The 17,231-nt window shown below is 41.0% G+C and overlaps 1 protein-coding gene across 2 annotated transcripts in view; it reads right to left on the bottom strand.

The window, feature by feature from the left end:
- Window positions 1–2,604: 2,604 nt before the first annotated feature.
- LOC125451703 (dual specificity calcium/calmodulin-dependent 3',5'-cyclic nucleotide phosphodiesterase 1A-like) overlaps window positions 2,605–17,231 on the bottom strand; it is a 793,424-nt gene continuing 778,797 nt past the window's right edge. For both annotated transcript variants that reach the window (XM_059645774.1, XM_059645777.1), the window contains one exon: window positions 2,605–2,904. In XM_059645774.1, the coding sequence (XP_059501757.1) occupies window positions 2,726–2,904 (179 nt within the window). In that variant the 3' untranslated portion in view covers window positions 2,605–2,725. The remainder of the gene's footprint in view (window positions 2,905–17,231) is intronic.

Here is a 17,231-nt window from a genome sequence, read left to right as displayed (position 1 = left end):
GAATTTCCAAGACCATTCTTGAAGAAGGAAGTGTTATGATTTTTGGGACTGAGCAGATTCTACAAGAAGTTTGTACCAAACTTAAGTGGCGCGGTGGCGCCGCTGATGAATTTGTTAAATAACATGAAATTTAGGTGGACAGAATGATGTCAGAATGTATTTGAGAATTTAAAAGCAGTGTTAACCACCACAACAGTTTTAGCCATACCAAATTTCTTGTAACACTTTCAAGCCACCATTGATGGCAGCGATGTAGGGTTTAGAAGGGCGTGGTTAGGATGGTTGTGGCAGTGAAAGGCCAATTGGCTATTTTTCAAAGAAACTCAATATCCATCAGAAAAAGAGTTATTGAGTTTGGTACTGGTCTTACAACATTTTAATGTTTATGTTGCGAACAACGTATCGGAGAATGTTGCGTACACTGATTAAAACCCTTTGATGTTTTGTTAAGATTTAAGGACCAGAACACCAGACTATTTCATTGGAGTCTTATGTTACAAGCATTTAGTTCACAGAATATACATGTTGCGGGTCATGAAAATGTTATTGTGCATGCATTATTGGAAATTTAAAAGGAAAATGTGTATATAAGATGGAAACAGTAGTGTTCAATGTTATATATGCAAGAATTTGTATGAAATGTGTAACTCCAGATTAATGATCTATGGATGTAGTAATAATGGTATTAAGGATTAGAAAAAATGTGAAGCCATCTTTTCATCATGATGGTTCATTTTTTTTTCTCAGAGAGAGGTGTTGTGAAATTGGTATAGTACTTTTGGATTGGAGGACAGGACATTAGGATTTTATATTTCTAAAATGATAGGGAGGAAGATCGTGTATTCCTTTTAAAAGATAATTTTTTTAATGCTTGGAGATTAAGAAAATGTCTGTAGCAGCAGCAGATGCATAGAGTTCTTGAGATTGAAACATTGCATCAAGAGGTGATACCGTGAGCAGGCAAAGCAGCGTTTTTACCAAGAAAACAGGTTTATGAATTTAGCCAATTAATTTAAACAAGGCCCTAGATACAAAAACCCAGTTTAATTTAAATCTGATTTTGACACACTTGGACCAATTAGTAGGTTATTGAGGGGATAAAAGAACAGGGCATTTGAAAATCAATGTGTGAGTGAACTACCATCTGAAAAGAAGTTTACTGGCTCTGATATAAATCTGTAAGTTCCTGGAGTAAGCAACGGCTAAATAAAGGTACTACAACACTCTTACCTAATAATCCTGACATAAGAATTCGACAAAGGAAGGTGTTCCTGATTGGAGGACAGCAGAGAATGCAAAGAACATTCTGGAAAACTTATCCTCACTGTAACTTTGACAGAGTAAGTTTTTTTTTTAACTTTTTTTTACTGATTTTGGTTTATAGAAGTGGGACTTGTGTCTAATGGAACTGCATACCTTTAGAATTTTGTTCTATTCAGGAATAGTTAGTAGTTGGGGGGAATTGTTCTGTTTGTTAGTAGTTCTGTTAATTTGTTACCTGTTAGAGTCAGATTAAAACAATGTTACTTGTTGATTGTAGAGTGTTGGATGTTGATTTTATTTTACTTCTCCTTCATAATAAATTGGGAGGTGAGAGGCAGATTATACCACTTTTCACATTTCCTTTAACAGAATACAGGGCGAGGCAATCTTCTCTGGGTGTTGCAGTTTGAACTTTAAGAGATGTCGACCTCACCTCTGCTTCGTAACATATGAATATTCCTCAGAACCGAAAGGAGCTGGATTATGATGTTTTAAATGTTATTGACAAACAGGGTGGATGAACAAGTGGAACAAACTGTGAGGGTGTCCACAGCAAAAATTGAGGAGCATGTCGATGATGGTAAAGGCAAAATGAGTACAAATGAAGGTGTAAAAAGGAGAAAAATGGTCCACTCCACTCAGAAAGGTGAACAAGACAAGATCAGTGTGATCAGGTTGGTGATATAAGAAAAAAGAAGGACAAAGGTCATGTTCTGAAGCCACACAATTTAGTGTTAAATCCTAATGTCCCAGAAGTTATAAATTGCCTAGGGGGTTTTAACTCAATTGTGAGTTATTGAGGTTGTAACGTTCCATCTACATTTTGTTTGCTTCTTATTGACTCTACTTTTAGCAGGACAGACCCATTCTGTCCTTTGTAAACCTCCATTTATACCCACGTTATATCTCTATCTCTTCTTGACCAGCTTTAGCACTCCCTTTGTCTTTTGCTCTAAGCAACCGTGCTAACTGTTCCACTCACTCTTCCTCCCTGTGTCAACAACATTCAAAACATTTTTTTCCAGCTCCTTTCAGTTCAAAAGAAAGGTCATATTGGCCTTGAAACATTATCTCTGTTTCCCTTTCCACAGACGCATTTTCTGCTTTTGTTTCAGGATTCAGAGTATTCTGCATTTCTTTCAAGTTAAGAAAAACAGAAATCAAACAGTGATAAGATAAAAATAGTTTAACTTAAAATATAACTGCAAAATTAAGCAACATTCTCATGTAAGTTTAAAGATTAAAAGTTTTATTCCTCTCAGGCAGCCCTCTTTGGAATTTCTGGGATATTCCATCAGCTGCAACAAGATAGATTTTAGCATACTTTCTACCTTCCTGACTTTAGGAATTTAATTTACTTGTAAAGTGGGGCCTTATAAAATGTTTTGCTATGTACAATTACGATATTCCAATATTAGGAGTCCTGTCTTCATAGAATGGACTCTTCCATAAATGATTCCTTTTAGCTACGGTAAAGAAGAGAGATGTGCTGCAGTTTTTTCATCTTGCTTCTCTGGTCCACAAATTCAGTTGCTTCAGTTGAATCATTTTGTGCCTTTTTGTGCTGCGATATGAATTTGCAGGCACAATAGTTGGGACGCTTGAAGACTCGGAGCCTGGCAGCAAGTTGTGGTGGAAGATCTAATGAAAGAGGGAAGAAAACAACAAAATCACAAGAAAGTAATTTATTTGCATGCTTTAGCTTGCTGGCATTTTTTTAGTGTTTAAATGATATCATCAAATCCAACAGTCTTAATTCCATTGCACTGTTTTTCTTTAATTTTATCATAATTTGAATGAAGTTTTGCAGCTAGGTTACTTTGGGAACCATGTTAAAGCAGACTACTCTAGGGTTTTGTCTGAGGGAGTAGAACTGGATGTTTGATCAAAGTTTGCGGCATAAAAGCATTAATGGCAAAGGCAGAATTCATAGTTGCCCCCGAGTTGAATTTGAAAAGCTGGTGGTAAAACGTCTTGGCCTTCTACAGCCTGTGATGGGCTTATTTCCATAATGCTGCTAGATACACCTTTCAAGATTTGGAGGCAGCAACTGTGAATGAGCTTCAATAAATATCCATGTCACACTGATATGTAATTGGGAAGGAGTCTTGGAATGTTTCATACTTTGTTATGTCATTCTTGCACAAGGCATGCTTGCAACATGGTTCCAGTTTTAGGATAAAGTAGAAGTGTTTCTGTGTTCTTCCAGCAATTATCCTTCCAGGTGGCTCTGATCAAGATATGGAAGGTGCTGACCTGGTAGCCTTGGTAATAACTAAGAACTACATTATGATAACCAGGCATCATAACACACACAATCTCCCACACAAGGTTCACCAATACACTAGAAGTTTCAATATACTGCATCGATCCCTAGCAATAAGATTAAAATGCTTCACAAAGTTACCTTCATTTATATGCTTCTCTGTGCTTTTTGCAAAGAAGTTGTCATTTTCAATTAAAATATTGCTCAACCAAGATTTGTTTTTTTTAAACTGGGCACTGCCAGGCTGCCCAATCATGAACACTTTTCTGAATGTTATTATTATTGAGTGTGTCACATGCTGCTGCAATTCTGTACCAGAGGCACACACTGGAGGGCTCTCTCTGAACAGTTCATATCAAAAAAACCCTTGCTGATATCTTCTAACGGAACGGTTCAAACAATGGAGCTCTTCATTAAAGGGGAAGGACTGTCGAACGAAAATCCTGTTTGGTTAGAAAAAAAATCATTTTGTAATGAAGGAAACTAATCTTGAAATCTGCAGGATGCTAGCGTATGAATTGGTCATGATAGATTCTGTGGTTGAAGCATGCTTATTTGTACATAAAGCAATTTATGCTTTGAAGCAAAAGCAGTGGAAGGCCTTCACATAGACTGAAGCAAATTCTCCAATTTTACACATTTCATTGCAGGTAAGCGAAACATTTTAGAAATGGTCTTTACTTTTTGTTTGGATTTTTTTTCTTCCTCATTTGTGTTAGATTTTTGTGGTATAACACCTTTTTGTAACATTTTGATTCACTTCTTTTTTCATGTTAATGGTGGTCAAGTTTTGAGCGTAGATCTTTTTTATAAGTTTTAATAGACTTTATTGTCAAATTTATTGGTTGCTTTCTTTCTTTATTGGCTACTTTTGATGAGGCAACTTTTCTACCATAAGCTTTTAAGTTAGAAGGAATAGGTGATGGCAAAAGAACTGTGCTGTTAAGTAGGCTAGATGCCCAAAAGGAAAGAGTGATAATAGATCCCTCCAATTTGATTTCTTTTCCTAGGTCAGCGAGTTGAAAAAATTCATGTTACCTGGATAGAGTCTGCCTCTTCAAACAAACAGGGTCAACAAGCAAGAGCTACAAAAGATGATGAGGAAGCTTAACGGAAGAGGAACTTCAAACAGAAGGGAGTTACTGTTGTATACAGGTGCCGAGACTGAGGCCAGCAAGGGAGGTGTGCAGTGAAAGTGCAGATAGCAACTTACTTTCTCTCGGTTCGCAATAAACAACTGCACCTCCCAGTCACGAACCACTTCAACTCCCCCTCCCACTCCTTAGGTGACATGTCCATCCTGGGCCTCCTGCAGTGCCACAACATTCCACCCCAAGGTTGCAGGAACAGCATCTCATATTCCGCCTGGGAACCCTGCAGCCCAATGGCCTAACTGTGGACTTCACCAGCTTCAAAATCTCCCCTCCCCCTACCGCATCCCTAAACCAGCCCACATTGTTCCCGCCTCCTTGACCTGTCTGTCTTTTCTCCAAGTTATCCGCTCCTCCCACCCCACTGACCAACTCCTACCCCCACTTCCTACCTACTAGTCTCATCCCCACCTCCTTGACCTATCCATCGTCCCTCTTACCTACCTGCCCCTCCATTGTCACTGACCAGCCCTCATCCCAACTCCCTACCTCCACTCACCTTTACTGGCTCCATCCCCGCCTCCTTGACCTGTCAGTCTTCTCTCCAGCTATCTGCTTTTCTACCCACCTTCCATCATCGTCTCCCTCTCTCTTCCTATTTATTTAAGAACCCCCTTCCCCTCCCCCATTTCTGAAGAAGGGTCTAGGCCCAAAATGTCAGTCTTCCTGCTTGTCTGACGCTGCTTGACATGCTGTGTTCATCCAGCTGTACATCTTGTTATCTCAGACACCACCATCAGCAATTCCTACAATCTCTTCTCTCATTTCTGAATGTGATTTTATTTCTATTGCAATGTTGGACAAACACCATGTTCATTCTGGGTTTCCACCGGGTGCACCAGTTTCCTCCCACAGTCAAAAGATGTGCAGGCTAGGTGGGTTAGCCATGAGAAATGCAGAGTGACAGGGTGGAGGGTGGCTCTGGGTGGGATCCCTCTTCGCAGGGTTACTGTGGACTCAATGGGCCAAATGGTCTGCCTCCACATTGTAGGGATTCTATAGTGTTATGAATCAGATGATCTGGGGAATAATGCTAAGTGAGGTAAGCAGGAAGGAAATTAGGTGGAATTCTAAGCGCTAACCTCAGCTGGCATTTTTTTGTACTTTGCAAAGAAAGCTGAAGTTGCAGCTTTGTTCAGCGATGCCCCTAGTTAATGTGGGTCAGCATGAAGACCTGATCCATCAACATTGTGTGGACAATGATTGTTCTCCAAGGACCCCATGTTAAGCAACGGTATGTGCACACATCTACCAAGGTCCATTTGGCAAGCCCTCTGGCAGTGGAGGATTGGCTGTAAATCTGAGAGTTCCTCGTCAATAATCTGTGCAGAGTTTCAGGAAGTTTTTTGAGTATCTGAGATGGAATGGAGGGAATTTTAGGCTGCTGTATCTGTGATGAAACATTCTCACCATGATACTCTCCGCTCACCCCAAATGGACAGGAGTCTCGAAACAGTGCTTTAAAATACGCTGTCCTATTGATAATGAAAGGCGACAGCGATGCTCACTTTATGGAACAGAACCTTGGATGTACTCGTAGCTCCTCAGTTGTATAAATAAGAGACTGATGAGTTATCACCTACTGCTCAACCATATCAAACATGCCACTATTATCAGCGCTAATGCCCTGGTCGTTGTCACTGATCAAGGTGTTAAGGAAATGTTCTCCATGTAATTCTCTCTAACCTGATAGTTGTGTTTGTGTGTAACCTTGACTTATCGAAAATCGGTATACCTGTACAGCAGAAAGTTTGTGTGTCCAAACAGTGTCCACTATCCATCAATCATGTTACAGCCAATTCATGTTAGCAAAACACGCGTTATAGCTGAAATACCCGTATCTTAAAATTGATGAAGTTCTGACTGACATCCCAAAAGAAAAGATTATCCTTTTTGGGTTTGCCAGGTTTGGCTGTGGCTGTGGGTAGGAGAGTACACCGTTGGGCAAATCAAGGTGCAAAAGGTTCATGCAAATGGCATCCACCTGCTTACTAAGTACATTCAATATAACAAACCGCCACTATATCGCTTGGGAACCCTGCAGCCCAATGGTATCAATGTGGATTTCACCAGCTTCAAAATCTCCCCTTCCCCCACTGCATCCCAAAACCAGCCCAGTTCGTCCCCTCCACCCACTGCATCCCAAAACCAGCCCAGCTCATCCCCTCCCCCCACTGCATCACACAACCAACCCAGCTCATCCCCGCCTCCCTAACCTGTTCTTCCTCTCACCTATCCCCTCCTCCCACCTCAAGTCAAACCTCCATTTCCCACCTACTAACCTCATCCCGCCTCCTTGACCTGTCCGTCCTCCCCGGGCTGACCTATCCCCTCTCCACCTATACTCTCCTCTCCACCTATCTTATCCTCTATCCATCTTCGGTCCGCCTCCCCCCTCTCACTATTTATTTCAGAACCCTCTCCCCATCCCCTTTTTCTGATGCAGGGTCTCGGCCCGAAACGTCAGCTTTTGTGCTCCTGAGATGCTGCTTGGCCTGCTGTGTTCATCCAGCTTCACACTTTGTTATCTCGGATTCTCCAGCATCTGCAGTTCCCGCTATCTATGATAACAAACCACCACTTTTGCGTTGGAGGCAGGGCCAATTGAGGCATTCAAGACGCATTTAGTGATTATATAAATAAAGTGAAGGGTTAGACAAAAAGAGTGTGAGAATCGCACTAAATCATGATGCTCATTTGGAAAGATAGTGCAGACACAATGGCCTCTTTTCTGCCTTAAGGGTTCTTTGATTCTGTGACTCAATAATTTTCTTCAAGAAGACAGATAAATCACACTATGAGGCATTTCCTTTTTATCCATAGCTGAGCAAATCCTGACATGGATTCTCCTGATCTGTTACCTTCTGTCATTTAGAAATTCCGCAAGTGATAAAGTATGGCTCGAGACCTTCCAAGGAAGCCCCTGACAAAGTCTCTGTTGCACAGTACATCCAAGGTAAATGCTGAGAAGATTAACTGAAAGCCAGCTCGGCAGACATACAGCAAACCCCTGAATCACTTCAAGTCAGGAGGACTGAAAGCAGCTTGACCTACAGATCCTGCTTTGTCACGTGGCTAACCTTCTCGGAAGGGGATGAGGGGAGGAAGAAAATGCTACAACGATACGCTGAAGCTTGCCTTGCAGGAGCTTGCTCCTAATTATTCCAAATGGCATCAACGTGTCCATCTGGCCACATCACATATTGAGTCACAGAGTTTTCATAATGAGTCAGAGTAGTACAAGGGAAGGAAAGAAACAGAAACAAGTTCTACCTTCTTCATGGGACATCCTGCCAACTTGTCCAAAGATCTGTAGATTTCAGAATTCTGACACATGAAATCTTATGGCAGCAACTCAAAGCCCGAACAGCTATCATCCTCGAATAGAGGGGCAGCTAATGACAATGAATGGAATACAGAATAATATTTTAATAGTTGGCAATGTTAGAAAACTTGGAGGTTTGGCAAACCGTGGGGGTGCGATAGTATTTCAATGGCCTAACAGAATGAACAGAGAAAAGTTGGATGGAGCTTATTACAGAGAATGAGATGGTGAATGTTGGAAGATGGAATTAAGACAGACAATACAGATAGAATGGAACAGTTTCAAAGGGTGTGCATCACAGAAGGTCCTGGAGGTTCGTCTGCATAGATATAATGGTGGTGGGATATATTAATGGAGTTGTTAGGAAGGCTTTTAGGAGCTTGGGCTGCATAAATAGAAGTATCACGTATTCTGTTCATTTCCTATCAGCACCCATTTAGAAGGGAAACTGAGGTAATTGAAAAGTTGTAGAAATTTGCCAAATTGGTTCTCGGCAAGAAAGATTTTAGCAACAAGGTTCAGTTGGAAAAAGTAGTATTGCTTTCCTTGAAGTACAAGATTATGGGGAATTTGTTACAGAAGTACAAGATATGACAAGTTTAGAAAAGGTAAACCAGAAGCTTTCTCCATGAGGTGAAGATGCAGAGACTATGGAACCAGATTTACAGCTTTAGGTAAGAGATAAAAAAGAAATCTGATGAAAAATTTTCTCAGGAACAAGTAGTGATGACTTGGAACTTACTGACTACGAGGGTTATGATATCAGATATGATGATCATTTCAAAAGGAAATGGATGAGCACTTGAGGAAAATTCAAACCATCAGGTCTGTAGGAAAAGAGCAGGAGAATGGACTGACTGGATTGCTGTAAGCATGATGGGTCAGAGGTATAATGGGCCACTGGGCTCTTTCTGAGTCATGATGACTATCAGAAGTCACACAACACCAGGTTAATAGTCCAACAGGTTTATTTGAAATCACAAGCTTTTGGAGTGCTGCTCCTTCATCAGGTGAAGTGGAGGAAAGCACACAGGTATAGAATTTATAGGGTGAACGGATCATTGAAAGATAATTCTAGGTAAATTAAGAGAGTCAAAAGATAGTACAAATGGTGTGAGTGGAGTGTTGACATACTGAATAACAAGGCTTGTATACAAAGTGTGTGAGTATGGTATCAATAGGTGAATAGCAAGTGAAGGGTGTCCAAGGACCTAAGGCACAGAGATAATTACAAACATTAAGAAAAAGATGATTTGAGTGACAAAGCAAATGGCAAATTTACCTTGGGTAAGAATCTAGGCTTGGTCTATTGATAGCAAAGTGAACAAGATAAACCAGAGCAGGTGGTGACAAAAGAAACATGGAGGACAAAAGTTATGTTCTGAAATTATGAAACTCAATGTCAAGTTCGAGAGGCTCTAAAGTACCTAAGCCATGTCTTGTTTGTGTCTTGTACACTTTGCTCTCGGCAGAGCAGAGACATTCTCTCTTTTGCACATCTTTATCTATACCCACAATACGTCTCTATTTCTTCTTTACCACCATTAGCGCTTCCCTTGTCTTTTCCCCAAGCAACCTCACAATCTTGCTCCTCTTCCCAATTTATCAAAAGCAGCAAAACTTTTTCAAGCGCCTTTCAATTCTAGAGAAGAGTCATGTTCGACTCAAAATGCTAATTCTGTTTCACTTACCACTGATACTGTCAGATTTGCTGTGTTTCTCTATCACTTTCTCTTTAATAATAGAAAAGGTTAATAGAAGTCCACAGCATAGAGAAAGGCCCATTGAGTTGGCCCAAGCATTACTCCCCATCTCCCACAATGTGCAAGCATGGGAATGAACTAGGAGGAGCCAACATCTTCTTTCACATTTTCCCTAAATATGCACAAACATGGAAAAATAATAAACATTGTGCCCAAGATCATTCAGAATGAAAAACCAATAAAGGGTTTGGCAGTTTGGATGTGAGGAGTAACGACGATGAGGTGTCCAAGCAGTAAGGCAAACTCAGCTTTCATTTGTAAGGAGTTAATCACATTTCTAGAGGCTGCTGATCACATGAGCTAACTGGAAATAATCTGTAAAATGGGGCATTTCCTGGACTGTTGTATTGTAACAACACCACAGCAGAACCAATTACATTTGGAGGCAGAGAATCTCCATGAGGAAGTGGACCTGTCACGTTCTATTGTGTAGAATAGAGCAAGAGAAAATAGACATTTAGCACAGGCCACACAGCAGGGTGGGCCAAGCAAATGAATTCACTAACAGTACAATATGGCTGTTAGATTGGAGTCCAGTGGCTGAGAGAGGAGGATAAGAAGTAGATGTATGACCATATTGGATTGAATGACCCCAAATAGAGAGGCCAGGACCAATTTTCCAGGAAAAAGACTGAAGTTGAGGCCTCATGAGTAAACCTGCACTAGGCCTGATCAACCTGAGGACAGATGGGTAGCATCACATAGACACACGAGAGTAAAATGTGACGCTGGATGAACACAGAAGGCCAAGCAGTATCTCAGGAGCACAAAAGCTGACGTTTCGGGCCTAGACCCTTCATCAGAGAGGGGGATGGGGAGAGGGAACTGGAATAAATAGGGAGAGAGGGGGAGGCGGACCGAAGATGGAGAGTAAAGAAGATAGGTGGAGAGAGTATAGGTGGGGAGGTAGGGAGGGGTTAGGTCAGTCCAGGGAAGACGGACAGGTCAAGGAGGTGGGATGAGGTTAAGAGGTAGATAGGGGTGCGGCTTGGGGTGGGAGGAAGGGATGGGTGAGAGGAAGAACCAGTTAGGGAGGCAGAGACAGGTTGGACTGGTTTTGGGATGCAGTGGGTGAGGGGGGAAGAGCTGGGCTGGTTGTGTGGTGCAGTGGGGGGAGGGGACGAACTGGGCTGGTTTAGGGATGCAGTTGGGGAAGGGGAGATTTTGAAACTGGTGAAGTCCACATTGATACCATTGGGCTGCAGGGTTCCCAGGCGGAATATGAGTTGCTGTTCCTGCAACCTTCGGGTGGCATCATTGTGGCACTGCAGGAGGCCCATGATGGACATGTCATCTAAAGAATTCTTTAGATGACATGTCCATCATGGGCCTCCTGCAGTGCCACAATGATGCCACCCGAAGGTTGCAGGAACAGCAACTCATATTCCGCCTGGGAACCCTGCAACCTAATGGTATCAATGTGGACTTCACCAGTTTCAAACTCTCCCCTTCCCCTACTGCATCCCTAAACCAGCCCAGTTCGTCCCCTCTCCCCACTGCACCACACAAACAGCCCAACTCTTCCCCTCACCCACTGCATACCAAAACCAGTCCAACCTGTCTCTGCCTCCCTAACCGGTTCTTCCTCTCACCCATCCCTTCCTCCCACCCCAAGCCGCACCCCCATCTACCTACTAACCACATCCCACCTCCTTGACCTGTCCGTCTTCCCTGGACTGACCTATCCCCGCCCTACCTCCCCACCTATACTCTCTCCACCTATCTTCTTTACTCTCCATCTTCGGTCCGCCTCCCCCTCTCTCCCTATTTATTCCAGTTCCCTCTCCCCATCCCCCTCTCTGATGAAGGGTCTAGGCCCGAAATGTCAGCTTTTGTGCTCCTGAGATGCTGCTTGGCCTTCTGTGTTCATCCAGCCTCACATTTTATTATCTTGGACTTCTCCAGCATCTGCAGTTCCCATTATCTCTGACACACGAGAGTAGTTTAGTTTATGTAAGCCTGTCATTTCATTAGCAATGTACTTCTAGTGCAATAAAGCATATTGTGATTTTTCAAATGGAAATTTGTGTCTTGGTATTGTCACTCAATATCACTGGTAAGTGTGAGGTACATGCTTCTGGACAGACAGATCAACAGTATAGCTTCTAACTGCACTCAGGACATCTTCTACCCTGAGCAACGTTGTAAACCTTGTTTTTTCTTGCACAGTTAGCAATTACAAGTGACCTTGTTTCCCCAGTAAAGACATTCAAAATGTTTTGAATGGTTTTATTTCAGTTTAGTTTGAGACTGTCAACTCCCCTGTCATTTGAGGCCTAATAGTGCTTTAATTTTTTCATCCATAACAACAAACAGCTGAATTAATCCTGTTGGGGTTGCGTGGAACTGGTTAACACATACCATGTATTTCTTAATCCATAATGAATAATAAATGATCAGTTTCACACAGGGTTTTTTGGTAGTTCATTTATCAACTTGCAACATCACAAATGGCAACTCAGAAATTAACAATAAATTTCCCAATTACACAGTTGTCAAGCGATCGTTTGGCATGTATGCCATAGATATATGATGCATGACTCCGTGCTGGTCTTCCGACAGTTCAGATGGAAACATTGATTATCGGCATGCACTAATCCCACTGTCCGCTGATCATACTGTACTGCATTCTTTTTAGGCCAATTCTGTTTATTTACCAGAGCCAACATTAATGTGGTTGCGTCTACAGTGTTTGTGCTTTGATTCCCACTTACAATTTCAGACTAAGTCCACACAATGATGAAGAGTGGAGTTTGTGAATGTACTACACTAAGTTTTGGAGGAGGTATGAGCTCCCTAATGTCCTAACAATTATGTTTCACCAATACAGATGTCCTTATTGTCATTATGCAACAAACTTCCTTGTTATTCAAGAGCACTGCCTCTGCTGAAAGTACTCTACGGAAGTTTATTCTCCAATACTAATCACCAGATAAGCCCAAGACAAAGCAAAGGCAAAGGATTATTGGTGCCAGCAAACTACCTTAAATAACTCTCTTAGCTGGTACCACATACTGGCAAAGCTCCAAATATAACAAGGTTACCGGCAGCTGTGTGCAAAAATTCTACACGGCTGCAATGGAGCAAATCCTACCCTAACCATGAGGAACCACGCGTAGAAAATACAGAGACTCTAGCAAAGGAGGCTCTGCAAGGAGCATGTACAGGATCAAGAAAATAAAGTCAGATTCCCCAAGGGAAAAGGGAATAACTTTTATGAAAAATTGCATAAAGACTAGAAAGGGTTAAAAAAAAGTCTGAAAGAGCGTTCTCATCTCTCACAGTGTGTATTTCCACCATTGATATTCTGGTCCACAAGGTACAGCTGTAAGGGACAGTGAAAGGTCCGAGAAAGGAAATTTAGACTGAAGCTACAGAATTGTGAAGGCCCCAGAATTTATTCAATGTGCAAACAGGCAAGTTTAAAGAACATAGTGGAAATGTCTAGCAGGAGAGGAAATATCAGGAAAAACATTAAAAATTTGAAAGGGCCACATGACTTGGTAATTAAGCTGCAATTTTAGGAGGGAGATTTTTAAAAAGTCCAGAAAAATGTATCTAAAAATGTTGGTACAGTAAGTGATTGGTGCATTAAACCACAGAAGGTAGGAAAGTATCCATTTTTCCTGGGAAGAAGTGGAAAAACTCCACCTCGGCTGCAGTGGGTGGGGAAAACCCTTAAGCTGCTATTATGATCACTAAAAAGGCAGGAAAACTCCAATAAGTAGTACAGAAGCTCAGCATTACAAAGAAACAGATTTATAAGCCTAAAAACAGTAAATTATTACAGGACTTCTTTTTTTAATTGAAGAATTCAATACACTGTTATAGAACCACAGAGTTTTAAAAATGGCTAGTAAATGTAATATTGCAACAATGTTATGTTAAAAAGTCTAGCAAGATTACAGTCATTCAAAGTAAATCAGCATTAGCAAATACAAGAATACAGCCTGAAATAACAACAGATTTATACCACTCTTGGGAATGATACAGATTTAACTATGCTTACGCAAATAAAAGATTCAGCACATTGAATAGAGATAGAAAAATATTTAATACCTCCTAGCAGATTCCAGGCTAGAGATGGAGCACACAGAACACAGGATTGGACTTCATGAAGGTGATAGTTGTTAAGATAAAACATTGTCTCAAAGTCAAACACTAAAAATGAAACTGAGCAAAGTAATTCACTACTATACGCTATGGATTTAATTGCAAATATTGTTATAAACAGACAAAACATCAAAAATCAGACAGTTTTGAACATATCCTAAAAGCTTTTAATAATTAATTTTAAGAAAACATGAAACTGGTGAATGAATTGAATTTAGCAGAACAGTTTAGCTGTCAGGAGAATTTATAGACAAATCCATGATTAGCCATTACAGTTTAGTAGAAAACTGTGAATATGGAGTTTTGGAATCAGAATTCATAACAGAATTGTTGTTGGAACTCTTGATGAAGCTTAGTCAGATTTCTTACAGTTCAAGGAAGATTCAACCTTGGAGGAAGCTGGAAGCAGAAACCAAACATACGCGTAGTCAGATCCTAAGAGAAGAAGACCAAGACAACCTCAAGAGGGAAACAGCTTCTACTAAATTTACTAGGCACGGACACGCTAGAGAGGTACATGATAGGCCCATAAAGAAAACAAATCAAATTTTCGATACTAAAAAAAGTGGTAGTGCTTTGAGATAAGATGGGCTCACAAGCATAGAAAAAAGTTCAGCCATCACTAAGGAATGCTACATTTGCAAAACTGTCGATCACTTCCAGAAAATATGCAGAAATAAGAGAACTTCAGAATAGTGGAATCACTGACGATCACATATGTAAAATATAAAATTTGTTAATTTGGAGCGAATACCCAAGACATTCCTAAGGGAAATAACTAATAAAAAACCAGTCAGAAGACATAAAACTTGTCTACATCAATGTGCAAATAACCTGTGGATTTTCTGTGTGATATAGGAGTAGGTGTTACCATCCTATTGTAACGGTTACCATGGTGGAAAAAGCAGAGGTGATATTTGACAGAGATTAGACTCTCCGATAACTCAGTGCAGAAGGAGTTTACAAATTGTACTACAATTAAGAAAATTTAAAATGTGTACATTGCTCTCAAACAACCACCTTCTCCTTTTAAGCATGCCAGGTGTCTCCATCTGAATTCCATCTAATGGCTGATGGAACTGACAACCTCCAACAGAACACAAGCAGCTGCTCAAAGAGTGATCTATGAAGAAATCATTATTGACCAATCAGTTGATAGACAACCGGAAGGAGACTTCAGTGGGCTTCCAAGTTTCATGACAGAAAACAAATAAACGATCAAGCCAAATCTCTCACTATGGCATAAGACAGCTGTTTATCTTTGTCAACATAAAGAAATCACAGGCTTCACAGATCTGGAGGAAAGGCTCAATCTTTTGTCTTCTAAAAGAAAATTCTGTGCTAGTGGCAGTGATTTTTTTGAATGAGCAACAATCTCTCAGTGATGTGAATACGAGTCCAGAAAAGTTTACTTTACTAGTCAAACAATGAGGAACTGAAGAGATCCAGCTGATCAGCAGTTTGAGTGAGATCAGGTTCCAAGGGACAAATGAGAAATGCAAAATGAGACAACCTCAAGAAGGGTCCAGACCTGAAACGTCAGCTCTTCTGCTCCTCTGATGCTGCTTGGCCTGGTGTGTTCATTCAGCTCTACACCTACATCCCAATAAGAATGTTAAATGCTTTACCTTGCAATTACGATTGCTTCAAGGAAGAAAGTACTTATTTGAACAGAGCAGCTATCTTTGAGGAAGAAAATTCAGATGACTTAGGGTCCTCCTGTAAAATAATGAACATTGTCTACAAAGAATGGTCCCATCCACAAATGATATTCATAAGATAAAAGATCGCCCATTTGAATCAGAAATCACAAATCTGAACCAGGATCACAATCTCTAAGCAAGAAGCTACTATTCTTCCAAGTTAGTAGAGAGTGTTCTAAGAAAGTGTGAAACAATCAGATCATCTGCATTTGTGAAGGGATGGAGACAATGTACTGCAGTTCTTTTAATGATTGTGTAGTGGGTTGTTTTTGGTGATAAAAGGTGTGGGGGTGATGTTCTATAAGGTAATTGTTCTGAAGGGATTAATGCGCGTGTCCCATTGATTTTACAAATCTGATTGCCATTATGCAAAGTCTGTGAGTGGAAACAGAGGTCTATCTGTTTGCGTTCTCTAAAGCCCTGTGATTATGCCTCATCATATAAATTTGAAATTATTACCATACAACAAATTTTCTCATTACAAAATTACACTGTTATCTATACATGCCCTATGGTGGTATATTATCTACCATTAATTGTCAGATGGCTCAAGACAAAGGCAGCAGACTATCTCCAACAACTCTCACCCAGTATCACATCTGATAGACATGGGAAATACCACAAGTTACCAACAATAATGATTTGAGAAAATACCACACATAATGCCAGATGACATTTTCACTACACACTGGTGTGACATGAATAATGGCAAGAAAGGCGGAAAAAGATGGTGAGAGTGAACAAAATCTGAATCTTGATGTCGAGAAACATTTTCATGATATCCTCCTCCAGCTGGAAATGCTACTTCAGAATCTCACGATTCATAGCTGACTCTTGTACTTTCATGCATTTTCTGCTTAGTAACACATCAACTCATCTTATTTGCAGGCAAGTCCAATTCTCATCTCCCACACTGAGAAACTAGATGGTGCAAATTCCTGACATATGAGTCAGTGTGGCACCTGATGACTGCAGCTCGCCAAATATTCTTCCTAGCTATCTTGTAACTGCTGCTTCGCAATAAGGCCCACCATTGTCCTCACCAAGTCAGCATCAACAACGTGTTCTGAGGAAGGGTCACCGGACGCGAAGGGTTAACTCTGTTTTTTCTCTCACAGATGCTACCAGACCTGCTGAGCTTTTCCAGCAACTTTGTTTTTGTTCCTGATCGACAGCCTCTGCAGTTCTTATGGCTTTTATTTGGAAAGTCAGCATTGCCATTATACCCTACCTGCTCACAAGCCAGCCCAGGGACCACGTTAGACCTCTAATACTTTAGAGCTCGCGACACCTATGACTTGCATGCTTCCACCAGGTAGCTTCGTGGGGAAGGTGGACACCCATCTTACACATTTTGCACTTGCGCGGACATGCGCATCACATGGCTCTTAGCTTGCATTCTTGGTGTTCACTCACTTAACCACATACTTGGAGGCTGCTAGTCTCTGTATACTTCTCATTGCTTTCTTAGCTTACATGTACTGACTTCACCACCAAGCTACAGGCTACCCACCTCTGTGGGACCCATATTAATGACTTCACTCACTGGGTCTTTAGTGCTCAGTTACAGGATGCCAGCCTCTGTGGCTTGCTTTGGTTTATATCACAGGGAGCGAGGGAGGCAGCTTGTTATAATGGGAAGTATTG

The sequence above is a fragment of the Stegostoma tigrinum genome, chromosome 5 (genome assembly GCF_030684315.1).
Source record: "Stegostoma tigrinum isolate sSteTig4 chromosome 5, sSteTig4.hap1, whole genome shotgun sequence".
Taxonomy (NCBI): domain Eukaryota; kingdom Metazoa; phylum Chordata; class Chondrichthyes; order Orectolobiformes; family Stegostomatidae; genus Stegostoma; species Stegostoma tigrinum.
Note: the sequence above shows the minus strand (reverse complement) of the source record. Positions and strands in the feature narration are given on the sequence as shown.